The 19,896-nt window shown below is 41.8% G+C and overlaps 1 protein-coding gene across 6 annotated transcripts in view; it reads right to left on the reverse strand.

The window, feature by feature from the left end:
- Nucleotides 1-19,896, reverse strand: part of LOC113111566 (myomegalin-like) — a 55,069-nt gene that overhangs the window by 15,809 nt on the left and 19,364 nt on the right. For 4 of the 6 annotated variants that reach the window (XM_026276449.1, XM_026276441.1, XM_026276431.1 and 1 more), the window contains 22 exons: nucleotides 17,644-17,769; nucleotides 16,481-16,600; nucleotides 13,940-14,029; nucleotides 13,632-13,826; nucleotides 12,803-12,961; nucleotides 12,619-12,729; nucleotides 11,686-11,823; nucleotides 11,401-11,580; nucleotides 10,818-11,006; nucleotides 10,548-10,736; nucleotides 10,410-10,464; nucleotides 9,721-9,809; nucleotides 8,850-8,918; nucleotides 8,667-8,773; nucleotides 7,856-7,980; nucleotides 3,169-3,266; nucleotides 2,624-2,730; nucleotides 2,255-2,546; nucleotides 1,875-2,112; nucleotides 1,659-1,775; nucleotides 1,067-1,305; nucleotides 529-728 (listed from right to left, as the gene is read on the reverse strand). In XM_026276449.1, the coding sequence (XP_026132234.1) occupies nucleotides 529-728; nucleotides 1,067-1,305; nucleotides 1,659-1,775; nucleotides 1,875-2,112; nucleotides 2,255-2,546; nucleotides 2,624-2,730; nucleotides 3,169-3,266; nucleotides 7,856-7,980; nucleotides 8,667-8,773; nucleotides 8,850-8,918; nucleotides 9,721-9,809; nucleotides 10,410-10,464; nucleotides 10,548-10,736; nucleotides 10,818-11,006; nucleotides 11,401-11,580; nucleotides 11,686-11,823; nucleotides 12,619-12,729; nucleotides 12,803-12,961; nucleotides 13,632-13,826; nucleotides 13,940-14,029; nucleotides 16,481-16,600; nucleotides 17,644-17,769 (3,233 nt within the window). The remainder of the gene's footprint in view (nucleotides 1-528; nucleotides 729-1,066; nucleotides 1,306-1,658; nucleotides 1,776-1,874; nucleotides 2,113-2,254; nucleotides 2,547-2,623; nucleotides 2,731-3,168; nucleotides 3,267-7,855; nucleotides 7,981-8,666; nucleotides 8,774-8,849; nucleotides 8,919-9,720; nucleotides 9,810-10,409; nucleotides 10,465-10,547; nucleotides 10,737-10,817; nucleotides 11,007-11,400; nucleotides 11,581-11,685; nucleotides 11,824-12,618; nucleotides 12,730-12,802; nucleotides 12,962-13,631; nucleotides 13,827-13,939; nucleotides 14,030-16,480; nucleotides 16,601-17,643; nucleotides 17,770-19,896) is intronic. The other 2 variants (XM_026276409.1, XM_026276420.1) reach the window with 2 other exon arrangements.

Genomic DNA, 19,896 nt, shown 5'->3' on the forward strand with positions numbered 1-19,896 from the left:
CGCTCTAGTCACTCAGTGCTGCTTCAGTCTTTACTCTCCGTCTCTGAAAAGCCTGCATCATACAGTCTTGTTTAAAAATAAATCCGTAGAAAAGCAAAGCAAACAGACAAAAAGTGTTTGATCTGGATCTGGACACACGATCTGGAGCACTTTGCTAATTTTATTGCCATGTTTACACTGGACGTGTCTGGTCTAGATATGTAAGGCATTTTCACAACTTACACAGTGTCAGTGATCTTATAATGTCATCTGTATGGTTCCATTGATGCAGTAATCCTGTGTTTGCGTCTTTCTCTCTTACACAACTAATAGTTTTCTGAGCTTGGTTTCAATACAAGCTGTTCGTAGACTAACCAGAAAGTTTGGAGTTTAGAAAGATGTTACTATACTACATTGACCTGTTATATTTCAAAAGATTAAGGGAAATTTGATGTCTCAGTTCTTGACCCCTTAAATCATGGATTGTAATTTTCCTGTTTATTCTGTGAAGCTGCTTTGACTCGATCTGTACAGCAGAAAGCACCTCACCCAGGCCAGGTGGCACATTTCCCGTCCTCGGCACCGCTCTTCCCCTCCAGCTTGGAGCTCTTGATCTGGGTCTCCAGCAGGGCCACGCGGGTCACCAGCTCCTGCAGCTCACGGCTGCGTCTCAGCGGCCCGTCGGACTGCCAGCCCTTGTCCTCTTCCAGACCGCTGTGATCCGCTCTCACCTGAAGCGCCCAGTTCACCTGATGGGTTCACAGAGTTCATCTTCACAAGACCGTCCCTGAGGCTTTTCATCAAATGAATACATGAATGAATGTGATCTAATAATCTGAGGGAGAGACCAAAGTAAGAGTGTGGAGGGATTAGAGAGACATGAAATCAGCACCGCTGTGTAGGAACTCAACCATCCACTACTGTTTGGTGTCGTTACTGATTACTGATCAAAAAATGACTGGACAATCACACCCTAGTATTTTAGAGCAACATATCAAAGTATAATATGATCAAGCTGATGTGAGTCTGTAAATGAAGTGGTTGCAATGTTAGTAGCAGATGAATAATGACATCAGGGGCGCGTGACCTTGCGTGGTGTGCGCTCCAGGCTGGAGGCGTAGTCAGAGGTCGCAGAGAGCGAACGGACTCGCAGCTGCAGGCCGCGGATCACTTTGTGGCAGCGGGAGAGCTGCGCGCGCAGGTCCTGCACCAAACGCTTCAGCGAGGATGGGTCGTCTGTATGCGCACCATCACTGTTGCCAAGCCAACCGCTGCATCTGCTCCCCGAATCCAAGAGAGAGATGCACGTCTCCAACTCATCAAACTCTGAGAGATGAAAATGACATGCATTTGAGCTGTGTACATGGTGAACGTTCATGCAGGGCAAAACATTTGTGACTGTGATGCACTGTCATTGACATCCCAGAATGCAGCAGAAACATAGATCTGTTGTGTACAGAAGGGTCTCATGAACATGATAATAAGCTTCTGTTCATGCAGCTCCAGCGCTGCTGTCACTAAACCAAAGGTTGTTCTCACTTTCAAATTTTTCTGTTTAACTTTTTTAAAGGTTTGCATTCTATTAGAAAAGCTTGCAAACAGAAGCACTAGTTTGGACCCACTGTGTAATCATGACTTACAGTGTGTGTCAGCTATGTGTGTGTGTCAGGTGTGTGTACCTGGGCTGCTGGCGTCGTCTCGCTCAGCTTCATTCTCACTGCGGCCACTCGTCTCATATCCAAGATCCTGAAGATCCACCTGCACCTGTTTACTGTCCTGCTGGACAGCGCTGTCGGCTGACAGAGTCAAAACCAGTCAGCACAAATAACAGGGGTGTGTGTGTGTGTGTGTTTATGAGTGTGTGTGTGTGTGTGTGTGTGTGTGTGTCTCCTCACTCAGCAGCTCTCTGTAGTCTTTCAGTTGATCGGCCTGTGCCTGCACTGTCGCCTCTGACACCATCAGTCTCTCCTGCAGATCACGGCTCTCCTGACGACTCACTGCAAGGTCGCTACGGAGACGCTCCGCCTGCTCACGAAGCCCCGCCTCCACATGCTGCCAGAACCCAATGGCTCCGCCTCTTCCTGCTCTCGGACTGTCACTGACACCATCAACCTCTTGCTCCATTTCTACATCCTGGTCATAAAATAAACACACCGAATCCTTCACAAACCAGTGTTCTGGCTTGATAATTTTTAGTACTACTTTCTGTACTTTGCTGTATTAAACTGAACCAGGTAAGGGTTAACCAGTGCTAGTTACGTGGATGATTTATTACCTGAACTTTGAGATGGGCGTTGTGTGACAGCAGAGCTCCGAGGTCCAGAGAATGTGGTCTGGTGCACCTCCTCTTCCACCTGCCCTCACGCAGCTCCACACTCGGGGGCCCTCGCTTGCCGTGACGGGCCCGGGCATCTTCCCCTTCATCTTCATCATCAAATTCTTCCTCCTCCTCCTCTCTGAACGTACAGTAAACTCTCTGAGGCTCATGGGAGTTTGGCCGCTCTGTTTCATGCTTCTCTAACAACTTCGTAGATTCCTCCTCATCTGCTGCTAATCCTGGCTCGTTCCTACGAGAGCAACAACACAATCACACCAGAGCAGGAAGAAGCCATCAAACAGAAGTGATCTGCACCGCTGCTGGTACCTGCTGTGAGAGAGTGAGGAGCGGCCCGTCTCGCCTTCGCTTCTCTGCTCTGATGCATGCTGGGATATCTGCTGCCAGTTCCCCGTTCTGCTGAACTCCTCAGCTCTCTGTCAGGAGAACATAGTGACCTCTGAGCTACGCTAATAAAAACAAATGTTAAAGACCCAAAGAAATGGCTCAGTCAGCAATTCTTTGTTTCCAGTGTTGACTGTATTTCCTGTTGACACAGGAAGTCAGATGGAACTTATTAAAGAGTATTTCGCAAAGCAAGGCTTTATAGCTTAAATGTACACATTTGTTAAAGAAATTGTCTTTTAGTATGTATGCTAGCATTGGAGATAAACAAGTTTTAAGCTACATATATGAATTAAAAGCCACAAAACAAATATTTAGATGCTACAGTGTCTTTACGTCAGTCATAATATCTGAAGGGTGGTGTGGCTTCCATCTGCCTGGTAACTGAATATCTGAATCACAGATGTATGATCTAACCCTGAATGAAGGTGTTTCATTACCAGCCGTTTCTCTGGCTGTTTTCTTCTTACCAAACTCTGAGCCGTCAGTTTGATGTCATTGTCCTCTATGCTGTCTGTGAACTCTTCACTGCTGTCATGATCATCTTCATCTTCATCACTACTGGATTCTAGAAGGAAACATGACAGACACTAAGATTCCTCTTCATACTGTTCATCTTTCTTTCTTCTGTCAGTTTCTCTCGTTCTGTCTCTGACTGTTTCTAGAGCTGAATTGACTCCCAATCGAACTTCTGCTGTAATTTACGAACTCTGTCATTGCATCCAAGTATGACATCCCTTAGAGGAACACAAAACATATTTGTCTCATTTTTTCTTTCCATACAATGAAGGTCAATGGGATTCAATATTATTTGTACCTCAACTTCTCTGAATATATTATTTTGTGTCCCATTGAAAAAAATCAGTCGTGAAGACAACATAAAGGGTAGGTCATTATCTTTTTTGGGTGTACTGTCCTTTTAAAGTCACATCCTGCTCTGTTAGTCTGGTGACTTTATATAAAAGTCCTGAATCTATGGCATCAAAGAAAGATGACTGTAGTACTGCTAGGTTATGAAACTATCACTAACCCTAACTAACCCGTCCATGTGGCTGTTTAGCTGGAATCTGCTGCTTCTGTTCATCTGTGAATGTTGTATGACACTAGAGATCCAACCCTGATTTGCTGCGGTTTATTTCTTCTTCAGTTACACTGAAGGATTACTAGAGTCATGTGGACTCAATAAAATATTGTGTTTTAGAAATGAAATAAAAGATAGTATTTCAGATGTATATGAAGCTGATCATGTGATTAACTGTATGAATGGAATATCTGTACAGTCTCATGCATATTGTTGAAGTTGTTTCATATTAATAACATTACAAAGTACAGATGTTGGTCATATAATTAGAATTCCATCAAAAAGTTTATTTCACTAATTCCATTCAAAAAGTTAAACTTGTGTATTATATTCATTCATTACACACAGACTGATATATTTCAAATGTTTATTTCTTTTAATTTTGAAGATTATAACTGACAACTAAGGAAAATCTCAAATTCAGTATCTCAGAAAATTTGAATATTACTTAAGACCAATAATAAGAAAGGATTTTTAGAAATCTTGGCCAACTGAAAAGTATGAGCATGTACAGCACTTAGTTGTGTCTCTTGTGTCTGAATGACTGCAGCGATGCGGCGTGGCATGGAGTGGATCAGTCTGTGGCACTGCTCAGGTGTTATGAGAGACCAGGTGTCTCTGATAGTGGCCTTCAGCTCTTCTGCATTCCTGGGTCTGGCATATCACATCTTCCTCTTCACAATACCCCATAGATTTTCTATGGGGTTAAGGTCAGGTGAGTTTGCTGGCCAATTAAGAACTGGCACTGTGTGCAGGTGCCGAGTCCTGTTGGAAATCTCCATAAAGTTGGTCAGCAGCAGGAAGCATGAAGTGCTCTAAAACTTCCTGGTATACGGCTGTGTTGACCTTGGACCTCAGAAAACACAGTGGACCAACACCAGCAGATAACATGGCACCCAAACCATCACTGACTGTGGAAACTTTAAGTGACCCACCCATTTTTGGCCTAATAAGATCTCCAACAATGAATTGTACAAGAAAACGGGAAGCTGGAGTATCACCAAGGAGATTACACGAAGACGCTTGAGATGGCTAGGACATGTGTTAAGGATGGAGCAGAACAGCATCAAAAAATTCGCCCTAAGATGGACACCACCTGGTAAAAGAAAACCAGGGAGACCCAAAACCACCTGGCGCAGAACTGTGACACAAGAGCTGGAACAGATGAACCTGTCATGGGGAGAGGCCCAACATGCTGCCAGGGACCGAATACAATGGAGAGTGCTCATTGAAGCCTTATGTCCCATAGGGGATGAAGAGAAATGATGATGATGATTTAACCCATCCAAAGTGCACACACACAGCAGTGAACACTCACCCGGAGCAGTGGGCAGCCATTTATGCTGCAGCACCCGGGGAACAGTTGGGGGTTCAGTGCCTTGCTCAAGGGCACCTAAGTCATGGTATTGCCGGCCTGAGACTCGAACCCACAACCCTTGGGTTAGGAGTCAAACTCTCTACCACTAGACCACGACTTCCCTAGACTGTACCTCAAGCAACGTGGATTATATGCCACTCCTCTCTTCCTCCATACTCTGGGACCCTGATTTCCAAAGGAAATGCTACATTTACTTTCATCAGAGAACATAACTGTGGTCCACTCAGCAGCAGTCCAGTCCTTTCTGAAGCGAGACGCTTCTGACGCTGTCTGTTGTTCAAGAGTGGTTTGACACAAGGAATGTGAAGCTGAAACCCATGTCTTGCAGACGTCTGTGTGTAGTGGTTCTTGAAGCACTGACTCCAGCTGCAGTCCACTCTTTGTGAATCTCCCCCACATTTCTGAATGGGTTTAGTCTCACAATCCTCTCCAGGGTGCAGTTATCCCTATTGCTTGTACACTTTTCTCTACCACATCATTTCCTTCCCTTCACCTCTCTATTAATGTGCTTGGACACAGAGCTCTGTGAACACCAGCCTCTTTTACAATGACCTTTTGTGTCTTGTCCTCCTCGTGCAAGGTGTCAATGGTTGTCTTTTGGACAACTGTCAAGTCTTCCCCATGATTGTGTATCCTACAGAACTAGACTGAGAGACCATTTAAAGGCTTTGCAGGTGTTTTGAGTTAATTAGCTGATTACAGTGTGGCACCAGGTGTCTTCAATATTGAACATTTTCACAATATTCTAATTTTCCGAGATACTGAAGTTGGGATTTTCCTTAGTTGTCAGTTATAATCATCAAAATTAACAGAAACAAACATTTGAAATATATCAGTCTGTGTAATGAATGTATATAATATACAAGTTTCACTTTTTGAATGGTTTTTTGATGATATTCTAATTATATGACGAGCACCTGTGTTGTATAATAATTGGTACTGAATAAAGCACTATAGAAATAAAGGTGACTTGATTTGACAAAGACCCAGAGATGGTTATATAGAGTCACTTCTGGTTGGATAATTTAAAATTCTAGTAATACAAATTTTCATTTTAATATAAACCTAGAAATCTATCGTTTTTGTTTTCTCATTTGAACCAAACAAATATTATAAAACAAATGCCATTTAAGGTGAAAGCAGTCATCTGTATAAAAAAAGGCCACATAGAACCACTTACTACATAAAATTAATACAAAATTAAATACTTTTGCATATATAAAGGTTGTAAATAAAATAAAATATATAAACAATAGGACAATACAATGTACTAATTACTAAATGAATAAACTAAGTTTTTCAGATAGTGTTTAGGTAGAGTAAGTATATTTCAGGGATCGTAGGTTTAAATAACATGACTAAATATAAAAATAAAATACTGTATAGTCTCCACTGTATGAATTACATATAAAGTGATTCATAATAAAAAAATATATATTTTTATTAACATTAATGTACCAGTCAGCAGTTTATTAGGACACTGTCCCTTTAAGAATGAATGCACAGATCTAATATACTGGTACACATCTGATTTACTGAGAACTCTTTACTTTCACTCACAACACAACAGACTGATTATGTGATACTCCACACGATGTGCACTGTGACAGAATCGTGTGTGCATTTGACCGTTTAAGGGCAATAAGATGTGAAAGATCACTTCCCGATCCATTAAAGTGAAACATTCATTTCGTCCTCAGAGACTAAAGAAATTGTGCTTGATCAAAGAGTATCTTGTGACGTATGAGTGCACAGGACCAGTTTAACAGCAGATGTGGTTTCTTGAGATGTTTCATATTCTGATTTAGCTGATGATTTTAAATCTGTATACTGTCATCAGAACACACAGAGTCACAGCCATGCAGACATGATGCACGAACGCTGGCATGCAGGTGTGGATGAGTGGGTTTGGTTAATTATCTTCAAACTGTTCAGTGATTAAAAAAATAAAAAATAAAATATGAATACTACTGGAAATTAAATGACACTGAAGAATCTTTACTGTAGTAAACTCCTGCTCACATACTCACCTGTAATGTGTGCATGCCAATTGAAAATGAGTTTTAGTTTATCTTCTAATAATGAGCGTCCAGGAGGAATCGCTTATCCTACTTCAAAATGAGTCTTATTGTTTAAAACAGATAATAAAAACAAAAATAAAATACAAAAGATTCTGGCCAAGAAATCTGGTTCCATTTATTTCTTTTGAGTTTGAAGTACATTAAATAAATACATATTTCCATAAACAAGAACAAACCATGCTAAATGATGCAGCAAAGTCAGCCTCATTTGGCACTAAATTATCAGCCCATACAGTTTGTCACAGAGAAAAAGGCTAGAAGTGCTTAAAGTTACAAAGCTGAGCTTCTGCTCCTCTGACATGCAGATCTGCTGAAGCAGCACACAGACAGACAACAGTCTATCTCGACATTTGCTCTGAAGTGTTTGGCCTCAGAAAGAGTGGCAGTGAACTTCAAATGGAACATTAAAGGCGTTTCTGGACATCGAGTGTGTGAACTCAAATTCATGAATGAAGCAGACAACACACACACCACTGACAGGCAAACATCATTGGATAAATGGATAAAACACAATCAACCACAGTTCTGGCTTGTTATGCGTCTTGATGCTGGACTAGTGCACGAGTGCTTCAGCGATGGGTTATGGGTTCATTCAGAGTTAGAGTCCCGTGTCCCACCTCCACAGTCGACCCGGTCCACCGCCAGCGCCGTCTCACAGCTCCGTCTCAGGGTTTCCTCCAGCTGTTGGCGCAGCACCTGAAGCGAGTCCAGTTCGGCTTGCAGCGCGCTAGTCTTCTCAGCACTGCTAACGACACGGACGGGTCAGAACAGAACAGAACAGAACAGAACCACTCATTCTGTGTGAAGCCACAGATTTCAACAGCGCTTCAGCTCCTAAAGCAAGAGTTCAGGCAGCACTTACTCGCCTTCGTGTCAATGTACACCCGACCTACTTTCCTCTATGAAGCACAAAAACAGATGTTTTTATTCAAAACTAGCTGCTTTCAGCACGACTCGTGACGCAGCAGATGTGAGATTTGAGAGCTTCAGCACGGATGTTTTCAGTCTGTTACTCACAAAAACCATTCTGTGACTTCTGAAGACTGAATACAGTACTTCATATGGATCACTATTATGATATTTTTGCTACTTGGCACTTTTTTAGTCATTTTGAGTGAGAAAGACCTCTGTTCTTGGGTAGGTTAACATGCACTTTAAAACTTCTGTTTCAACCGGACATCATATTTAATCCTTCAGCTATTTAATTATGCATCTGGTCACTTAATACTGCAGCACGAATACATCAACATCTGCAGTAGTTCTTTTGAGATCCACAGAAGAAGGTCGTACGGATCTGGAGCGGCACGACAATGGGTAATGACAGAATTTTCCTAAACTCTTCCTTTAGCTCGTGTTCCTAAGTGAAAATGGCACAAATTCAACAGCATATTCAGATGGACATCATGAGAGCCGGACTTTAACACTGACCTGTCCTCCTGAGACTGGATGTGTCTGAGCTTCTGATAAACCTTCGTCTCGGCTCTCAGAGCTTCATTCAGCGTCTGCTGCTCCGACACGAGCTGCTGCAGGACACACTGACACACACACACAGAACATAAGCACACACACACACACACACACAGGTGTGTACAGGCCGTGGTCTCATATTACCTGCTGATCTGAGCTTGATGCTTTGTGACGCCCTGCAGCCAGAACAGAGCGCAACACCGACAGCTCCTGCTACACACACACACACACACACAGAAAAACATTTAGTATAGAGTTTCTCAAACTTTTTGACTCCTAATCCCCCCATTGTCCACAATATTTCAAAGCCCCATAACTTTGCAATCTCATTGTGATTTAGTGAATAAGGGCTAAACATATTTTACTGTTTTAGAATTGAGAATAACTAGAAAAATGTATATTCATAAAATGTAAAAAAATATCCATGGAGTCATTATCCTGATGCCGGGTTCACACCACATGACTTTAGACTCGATTTTCATTCGCTGACAGTTTTGTGGATATTGCTGAAAACGGCTGAAATCAGAGTGAAATCGTTCACAATCGTGTAGTGTGTGTTATCACAGCCACGATCTGAGAGAAGCTGATGTGTCTCCGATGCGTGTGATATTTGTCAGAATAATCTGGATCTATCAGAATCTCAGTCCTGCAGTGTGACATCAGTGATGACCTGCAGCCAATGAGAGCAGAACATCAGCCAGCAACCGTTCTCTCCACTAAATACTGTCAAGAGACAACTTTTTGCGTGATACCATTTTTGACAGCAATAAATCCTCTCTCGTCTGATCTTAATTTATTTTCCTTTCAGTTCTCTCATGTGTTTGGCAGAGCAGTCGCGATGCTTCCATTGAAAATCTGTGTAGTGTGTGACTGCAGTTAGAGCATGGGTTAGATAAGTGAAATTTGGCATGATTTGAAAACTGCAAGATTAGATGTGTGTGTGTGTGTGTGTGTGTGTGTGTTTGTGAGTGTGAGTGTGAGAGTGTATGTGTGTGTGTGTGTGCGTGTGTTTTACCTCAGTCTCTCTGTGTTTCTTAAGGGTCAGCTGTAGCTCATCTCTGATGGCTTGTAAATCCAGATCATCAGAGCTGCTTGTGCACGCAGCTGCTCACCATAAACACACACACACACACACACACACACAGTGTTAGAATGAGGAGAATCAATCATTGTAATCAGGGCTTGACATTAACGTTTTTGTTCACTAGCGATCTGAGTTCACTAGTGAAGCTGTGAAGCACTCAGAGTCAGAGTCAGAGTTCCCGAGTGAAAATATATCTGTGCTGAACTTATACGTAGCCTCCAACTCACACAGTGGCGAGTACAATCTGAGAATTTATTAGCCATTGGTTAATATTGGACATCATTTAGTCGCCAGAATGAAGATTTAGTCGAATATTTGAGTGATTTACTGGAAATGTAGAGGGTTGGGTTGACAAGAAATGGATAGCTGTCTGCTTGTTTTTGTCAGTAGAGCACAAGCGCAAGTCAACACTGTGCATCTAATACTCATGGGAGGGTTAGACTGCAATACGGCTCATTTCAGATGCCTTTTAACAACACTACAATGATTGAACCCGCCAAAGTGACTAGTTAGAGTCACCGTGTTCCCGCCACGAGCAAAATCCACCGCATTTGGCGGGTGTTAATGTCAAGCCCTGATAGTAACTGATCTACTGTGAGATGTTTCATGGTAAAACTCACCCTGTGCTGCTGCTGGTGAGGAGCTCAACATTTCGCTCGGACCCCGCAGTAAATCCTGAACACACAGAACATCATGACCACGGCACATTTACACCCAGAACATCTTTACCACAGTACATTTGAGAGTGTGTGTATGACCTGTATGAAGGCGTCTTTCTCCTTGAGAATGTCCTGAAGTCTCTGCAGCTCTCTGGAGGCAGAAGCATCTCTCTCTCGCTCCCTGTTCATGTCATTCAGCTCCTGTTCCCGTGATGACAGCTGCCTCCGCAACTCCTGCAACTCACCCGCTCGCTCCGAAATCACCCGGCCCAACCTCTCGCCGTGATCCTGAGACCGGGGGAGAACATGTGAAGCATGAGGAAGAAATGAGCAGGGAAACAGAGAAGTGTTGCAGATGATGAGCTGCACCTTCATGTCCTGATCTCTGGAGCTGATGGTGTCGAGCAGCTCTGTGATCTGTCTGCGGTGCTCCTGCGCCTGCCGGCTGCGGTCTGACATCACTTCCTGAAACAGACGCTCTTTCATCGACAGGTGAGACTGCAGCTGCTGGAGCTCGTCAGCGGCAGACACTTTCCCCAACAACACTGACCTGAGCTCCTGCAAACACACACACACACATCGTCTTGAGCAGCCTGAACGTCTGTGTGTGTTCAAAGCATGTGCAGGCATGTTTGTGTTTGGTGTGTGTCTCTGTCTCAGAAATACGAGCCGTTGAAATCACAAGCTATAATCTGATTGGCTGCTTCTACCTAACCTTCAGAAGTCTGTGAGCATGTTTATATCAGTCCAGAGGAAACAAGCTTTAAAACAGACAAGGTTAGAGAGCTGCATGACATCAGTTCTGAGACTCGTTCCTGCAGCTCCAACAGTAGAGCGGAACAGCAGCTGAAGGTTAGGATAAAAGCGTCTGCTGAATGCAGTCATGTGAACATCAGCGCACCTGCTGCTTGTGTTGATGCTCTGATCAGATGTTTGTGTGTGTGTGTGTTACCTCGCTCTCTCTGCTGTGTGAGCGCAGCGCCGTCTGCAGCTGCTGAATGATGCTGTCTCTCTCCTGTACAGCGAGTGTGTGTTTCTCATCGCTCTGCTGTTTCATCCACTCCAGTTTCCGGCAGGTTTCCTGTGTTCTCTCCAAATCCAGATCCTTACTGCGCACCAGAGCATCCAAGCCCTGTGCGCACACACACACACACACACACACACACACACAGATTTCAGAGAGTTCAATCACACTTAAGCAGACAGTGTGTGTATTACAGCAGATGGTGACACACACCGTGATGGTGTCGTTGTTGTTGTCCAGGACGCAGCGCAGTCTCTCCAGGTCTCGGTCTTTCTCACGGAGCACCAGCTGCAGTCCATGCACTTCAGCATCCTTCTCCTCCAGACAGAGGAACTTCTCATCGATCGAGCGCTGAAACACACAACACAGAGTTTAGGCTAGAGAGTCTGTGATCGTCTGTCTGTAATTGTGGCTTGGGTTCCTTTTTCTTTGAGCTTCTGTGGGATTGTGTCACATGTCTTCTGGTCTGATCACTCTCAGATGATCTGAGGAATCTTTCATGTCTGGAGCTCTGACACGGGTTTCATCGCATCACTATCACCTGACTCCAGTAATTAGTAAAGAGTGGATCTCTTTGATACAGCAACACTGAGGCTGTGAGACTGTAACAGAATAATAATCTCTTTATTTTAGCACCTTTACCGAAAGCAAAACGCAACCATGATTCCAAAACCAATCAGCCAATCAGAACATATTTGATTTTAATTAGAGCTACTTAGATCAGACTTTGGACCAATAGAATTTCACTGTGGGCGGGGCTACAATACTAAGACAGGATCCTGGATTTGATTTGTTTATTTTGATTTGTTTATTTATTTAAACAGGGACAGTGTAAAATATACATTAACCTGAAAAGGAGATATGCATTTTACCAGGTTGTAGCACTTGTGCTAATTTACACCTGTAGTCCCTGGACAGGCTGATGTCAAAAAAATAAATGCATTATCCCAAAACAGTATAAAAAATAAAAAATAAAAAAAATAACCTTTCATTCAGTTCGCAGCATACATTTACAAATACACATACACATCAATTATTATAAATTATGTAAACGTTTGTTTTAAAAGAAGCCATTTTTTGACCTGATGTGAACAATTTTTAAAATTTCCACATGTGGAATCTGATGGATCTGATGAGGACACACACCTCCAGAGCAGCGTCTCTGTCTCTGATGCGAGTCCTCAGCGTCTGCAGCAGTGCGTCTCTCTCCATGCGGCCGCTGCAGTCGGAGGAATCATCCAGCAGCTCTGAATACTCCTGAGAGAGAAACACTGTTAGAGTCATAGACAGGTCCTGTAAGCGTCTTCATCACAGTGGAGGAGTGTGTGACCTGCAGCAGCGCGTCTTTGCGGCTCACGCTCTGCTGTAGCTGTGAGATGGTTTTGTCCCGCTCTGTGATTTCGGCGTGTGCTGCTGCTTCCTGGTCTCTCAGCTCACACACTTTGCCCTGCAGCTCAGACCGCAGCTGCTCAACCATCTCACGCAGCTCCTGTAACACACACACACACACACATCACACACACCAATCACAATCACAGAAATAATCAGCATTTTCAACAGGTTATTGTCTCATCTTCTAACTTGACTCAACATGCACAGCTGCCATTGTCTTGAACGGTTCCTTTTTTTAAGAACATCACACTTCTGATAACAGATCATGTTCTTTAAAGCTGCTGTGGAACGATGAATTGAATAGAATTCAACTGTTGGGTGCCGCTCCTAAACTCTGACTAACGCAGATCATGCTGACATTATATGAACTGATGGCCGTCGTGTAGTAGTGACATTACATGCCCCCCCCCCGCAAATAATAATAATAATAATATTAATGTTCTGTAAATGTGTATGTATTACCACAAAGACCAAACAACAAATATAAATGAATACAAAATCATCTACACTCACACAGAGCTCACAGAGATAAAGGCCCTAAGGGTAAATAAGGTCATCATATTTTTGTCACAAGCTTATTCAGGAAAACAAACGGCCAAGTATTTCTTTTCCACATAAAAGCAGCGTCTCATCCGTGGGAAGTGAAACAGGGACACACATACCAATAACACTGACTTCTGCAGCACCGTTATCTCATCTGCAGCGGCACCCATGGGTTCTAGCAGTGAGGGTTAATGTACAGGTACAGCGCACACAGAGAGTCACACCTGATTGTGTTTGTGGGAAACATCTCTGTGCTGCAGCGCGTCCTGAAGCTCGTTCTGCAGTCGGTCTCGTGAGCGCATCACTTCCTCCAGACGTCTCTGAGTCAGTCTGTGAGCGCACTGACTCGCCTCCAGCTCCAGCTGACAGCACAGTACAGAACTCTGGGAACCTAGAACCGAGCCCGAGTCCATGACGCCCTACAGAGACAGAAACACTCATCACCTGCAGCTCAGACAGTACAGCATGACACTAGCAACACCAGGTGTGTGTGTGTGTGTGTGTGAGTGTGTGTGTGTGTGTGTGTGTTCACCTGTGAGTGTTGCAGCTGCTGCTGGTGGGTCTCTGTGATTGTGGTCAGTGTGTTGTTTTGGTCCTCAATTACACGGTATAGCTCCTGAGTCTATACACACACACACACACACAGGGCTTTTTCAAATATTAAGCAACAAGATCAAACACTAGTTAAGTATTACATCACTATTACTGTGGATGAGCACAAGTTCTGGACTGTGACACCAGAGAATGTCTGATAATGTAGATGATGATCGGTCATGATTAATTATGTGTGTGTGACTTTTTGCTAAATTTAAAATACATTAACAATCCAACAAGGAACTCATTTTTAAACATCATAATTATGTAAATGAAGTAAACATATTTAGATACAGTACTTAAAGGGGGGGTGAAATGCTATTTCATGCATACTGAGTTTTTTACACTGTTAAAGAGTTGGATTCCCATGCTAAACATGGACAAAGTTTCAAAGATTAAGTTGTACGTTTGAAGGAGTATTTCTGTTCCGAAAATACTCCTTCAGGTTTGTCACAAGTTTGGGAAAGTTTTTTTCGAGTATGGCTCTGTGTGACGTTAGATGGAGCAGAATTTCCTTATATGTGTCCTGAGGCACTTCTGCCGGAAGAGCGCGCTCCCGTATAGCAGAGCACTGAGAGCACAACAGACTTCACTGATCAGAGCCAGAGCGTCGACAAATGTCACAAAAGGAGTGTGTTTTTGGTTGCCAGGGCAAGACAACCCTGCACAGATTACCAAAAGAGAAACAGCATTAAGGGACCAGTGGATGGAGTTTATTTTTACAGAGCATCAACGGAGTTGTGCAAGTGTTTATGTTTGTTCCCTGAATCTGACTGTTAGCCATGGTTTGTTTTGGATGATGGGTTTTTTCCTCAAGGTAATGTCACAGCTTCCACATGCTCTCAACGCAAAAGCTTACTCGCGCTCGTGATTCTTTAGCTCCGCCCACATCTCACGCCTCCAGCCACTCGTGTTTTTCCGGGAAAAAGATACAGACTATCTAAAACTAAAGGCTTTTTGGAGTTATGAAGGATGCAGTACTACTCTATAGGTACTCAAGATTAACAGGAGATTGAGTGAAAATGAGCATTTCACCCCCCCTTTAAGTATTTTTTGGGAGTATCTGTACTTTACTTGACACAGCATTGTTTGCATCTCTGAGCAATGGATGGTGTTTACTTATTGAATGAAGCAACTTTTTGAACGAATCGGTTCAATAAATGATTCAGTGATTCACTCATAAACACTGTCAAATGGTTTGTTTCTGAATGAATCAACTGTTTGAATGAATTGGTTGAATCTCAATGACTCACTCATTAACAATCACTTGTTGGCACCTACTGGCGGTTTTAATTTCATATTTCGACTATTTTACCCCCATGTTTTAAATTATTTCAAATGTCAGTATTCAACGTTTTATGTTAAAAACAAAACATTAGGCCTTTTTATACATGTGTATCTGCAGTTTAAATGAATCCATGTCCTGTCTGAGATACATAAACTGTGTAAATACATGCTATTTCAGATGTTTTCTCATGTTGGAATGAAAGACACAAAGTTCTGGTCCAACTGCTTCTTATTCTTACCAAAAAGTACAAAATGAAAGAAATAGTTAAAACTGAACACAATCTTGCTACTCAAGCTTTGTATGAACATTTATATATATATGTGTGTGTGTGTGTGTGTGTGTGTGTGTGTGTGTGTGTATATTAGGGGTGTGCCCGAAGCCGAATACCTTATTCAGAAAGGCACGGATAATGGCTTCAAAAATTAATAACATATAATGAATTATTCTTCCCGAATATTTGGCTAATAATCAATCTTTCGTTCGTTATCTGTCTCGGCTCGGTGTTCATCTTCATCTCTCTCTTCACATCAGTTCAGTCAGTCACTGTTTGAGTAAATGAATTACTCCGGGATATTGGTTTGTTTGAACTCAGAGGGAGTGTCAGACACATTAAAAAAGTTAGCAGCTTAAGTCATTTGTGGATTAATGCTTATTGGAGACGCGAACCGTTTAAAACGATTCAGTTCAATTTGGTGAACTTGTTCAAGAAGATCCGGTTACATCGAATGATTCGTTCACAAACCAGATATCACAAACTGCTTTGATTTGAACTCTCTCTCACAACAGACACGGAAGAGAAGACAATGCTGAATAAAGTCTTAGTTTTTGCTATTTTTGGACCAAAATGTATTTTCGGTGCTTCAAAATATTCTATTCTTACCTTTCTGGACATGGACAGTATACCGTACACACAGCTTCAATGGAGGGACTGAGAGCTCTCGGACTAAATCTAAAATATCTTAAACTGTGTTCTGAAGATAAAAGGAGGTCTCACGGGTTTGGAATGACATCAGGGTGAGTTATTAATGACATAATTTTCATTTTTCGGGTGAACTAACCCTTTAACTTCTTTCTCAGGAAGCTGCTCGCCATCCACACGACGACTGAATTACTCGGGTCTAAAGTTACTAAAGTTTGTGAGAAGGAAACACATTCACATCTGTGGCTTCTGTGGTGTGTGTATATGATGACCTCTGTGTCTTTAGTTCTCAGGCTGTCTGTGAGGTTCTGGATGGTTCTCTCCTGGTTCTGAGCAGCTTGTCTGATGGACCGGAGCTCTGACTCCATCTCACACAGTTTCTCCTGCAGCTCCTGAGTCAGTGAGGAACATCACAGAACAGAAGAAACTATCACTGTACTGCTCACTGATAGAAATCTATCTATAATATATTTATAGTTTATATACAATTTATAGTTTATGTGAAGTTCACTTATATTAAAAGTTGTACAAAAATGTCAAAGCCTATGTTGAAATAATAATGGCTAATACTTTATTGTTAAATTAGATTAAATAATGGCTAAAATTAAGGGCAGAATACATTTAATAGAGACATCTATAGCAGTATTGATATCAGTGATACTGGCCTTCATTAAAGGTGCTGTAGGGAATTTTTGTAAAAAAAAAATATTTTTTACATATTTATTAAACCTGTCATTATGTCCTGACAGTAGAATATGAGACAGATAATCTGTGTAAAAATCAAGCTCCTCTGGCTCCTCCCAGTGTCCTATTGCCATTTGCAGAAATACATCGCTCCCGGTAAAAAACAACCAATCAGAGCTGCGGTCCGTAACTTTGTTTGTGTTCAAAATGTAGAAAAATGTATATAATAAGCGAGTACACCATGAATCCATTTTCCAAACCGTGTTTTTAGCTTGTCCTGAATCACTAGGGTGCACCTATAATAAGTGTTTATATTCGGACTATTTTAGATTTCTTTGGGGATACCGCGGCGGAGTAACCCAGTACCTTTGTGATTCTTCATAGACATAAACAGAGAGAAGTAGTTCCGGCTACGATGTTCTTCCGCAAGACGCAAGCAGTTCTGTTTATTAACCACTAGAGCGTCAAAAGTTCCCTACCGCAGCTTTAATAATGGGCTACTTAATAAAAATATGCTATTAAACATATTTAAAATATACCATAATATTTGTTGTTTCTACATTAATTTGGAGTTTTATTTAGATATCAATTTATGACAATATAAATATTACATATGTTATGTGATATGTGATTAGTCGTGATTACAACACATATATACAGTAAACAAATTAGGCTATAATTACTAGTTATACTAAGGTTACACAGGTTATGACATGGTTAGAGTTTTGGTGGGGAATTGTGGGTAATGCACCTTGTTGCTGGTCTCGCTCTCATGGATCTTGTTCTGCAGAGACGTGACCTGCATCTGCGCTTGCTTCAGTTCATCCACACACTGCCCAGCGGCCTGTTCATAGTGATGCTGCTCTTCTATCAGCCTCTAAAAGACACGTACACATCAAACTGAAAAAATGAATATCATACTACTGAAACCTGTCATATCTATTGTATAAACCATTAGGAAAAATAAAGCCTGATTTTATTTGCTTCTTATCTCAGCCAATTTTTTATTCATTTTCATTTATTCATTTAGCTGACGCTTTTATCAATTGCTATATATGTCAGAGGTTGCACACCTCTGGAGCAGCTAGGGGTTAAGTGTCTTAAGTGTTAAGTTAAGTGGCTCAGGGACACATTGATGTCTCACAGTGGATTCGAACCCGGCTCTCTCAAACCACAGACGTGTGTCTTATCCACTGCCACACCAATACTGATCAATTAATTTAATCAAATGTGTGTCAAGGTGACCATATTTTAGTTTTTCAAAAAGAGGACAGAAGGGGCGGGGTTTGTGGAAAGGGGATGGGGCGGGGCTTCACATAACAATATAAGCCACAAAGTTTTTTTTGTTTCTTTGCTTTTTTTTTTTTTGGTCACATTTTATTTTAGGGTCCAATTCTCACTATTAACTAACTATGACTTTCACCTCAATTAACTCCTTATTTGCTGCTTATTAATAGTTTTAAGGTAGTTGTTCAGTTTAGGGTCTTGGGTAGGATTATGGATGTCATGCATTATATGTACTTTATAAACACTAATAAACAGCCAATATGTTAATAATAGACATGCTAATAAGCAACTAGTTATAAATGTGAATTGGACCCTATACTAAAGTGTTACCTTTTTTAATAATAATAAAAAAGAAATCAAGTATTCAAGCAGCAAATGAAGACTGACGCCAGGATGTGGTTTTTCCACAATAACAAAAACAAAAAACGTTTTACTCCGATTTCAGTTTAATAAGAAATAATTGAAGACACATAAATCACTGTTTACACAACTCACTTATATTACGCTGCTCATTTATACCACATTCCTCACTTACATTACACTGCTTACTTAAATTACTCACATATATTATACTGCTCCCTAATATCCATATGCAGCTTTGCTCTTCCGTGTTTTTTCACCTTCTCCGAGAGATGATGTATTTCGGCGACACCTGTAGTTGTGCATGCGATGTCTGTCACGCTCTCGTGATGGAACAAAATGCAGCGGTAGGGTAGAATACCACATCCTCGAAAATCCTCGTTTATACGACTTCCCGCCGTTTGTAGATACCTGTTTGATGTTCAAATGTGGTCTTGGATGTCCTAATTCTTCAATTGCCAATTTATCCTTATTGCTACAATGAATGAATGCTATTTCTTTCAGTGACACGATAGAATTAATCAGCGCTGAGGTAACGTTCACCGGCATAGCTGTCCCATAGCTGTCCCCATCTCCGTTTTTGTTTTCACATTTGATAAAGATATTAAAGTAGTTTTTCATTTTTGACTTGTTGTTAAAATTAAAAATAGTTTTTTCAATATTATTGGATGTCACTGTCCCACCAGTCGTTGCACAAGTTAAGGTTACGCATGATGACTAAAGCACGTTAAGGCGAGCCCTCCCAGAACTCATTGAGATTGTATTGCAGTGCTTGCAGTTCGAAAATAATGATCTTTGAATGGAAGTCTATGAGAGCACTCGGGCGACTCTCAGTCTGACAGAAAGAGACTTAGGTCTCTGCAGAGCAAAAGTGGGCGTTTATCACCATGTGGGTGTTTTGAAACTGCTGGGTGTTTCTGAATCATGCAATCTAAATGACCCCCCTTACCCAACCCCACCCTAAACCTAACGTCACTATTACATCAACTAATCAGGTATCATGATGTAAAAACACCTTGATCTCGTAACTCCCATTACTTTCCTGCAGAGACCAATACTTGGACAGAAATCACCCTAAAAGGGGCGGTACTACACAAAATGCGACTCGACGCTGATTGGACTATTTAGAGGCAACACAAACAGTCTAGAATAGTGAAAGCTAGCATAACACTGTGGTTGAATGTAAAAGAAAAAAAATCCCTCCCTTTCCTTTGGTGGTGCGTCACCCAATCGTCCTAATGGAGAAACCGCCACTGTTGAAATCTATGTTTGAGAAAACCTGTCAGAAAATGATCCTAATCAGGTTTAAATGCTGCTGGTATGCTGTATTCTATCTCACTGTGTTTATTCTGAAGCA

The sequence above is a fragment of the Carassius auratus genome, chromosome 2 (assembly GCF_003368295.1).
Source record: "Carassius auratus strain Wakin chromosome 2, ASM336829v1, whole genome shotgun sequence".
NCBI lineage: Eukaryota > Metazoa > Chordata > Actinopteri > Cypriniformes > Cyprinidae > Carassius > Carassius auratus.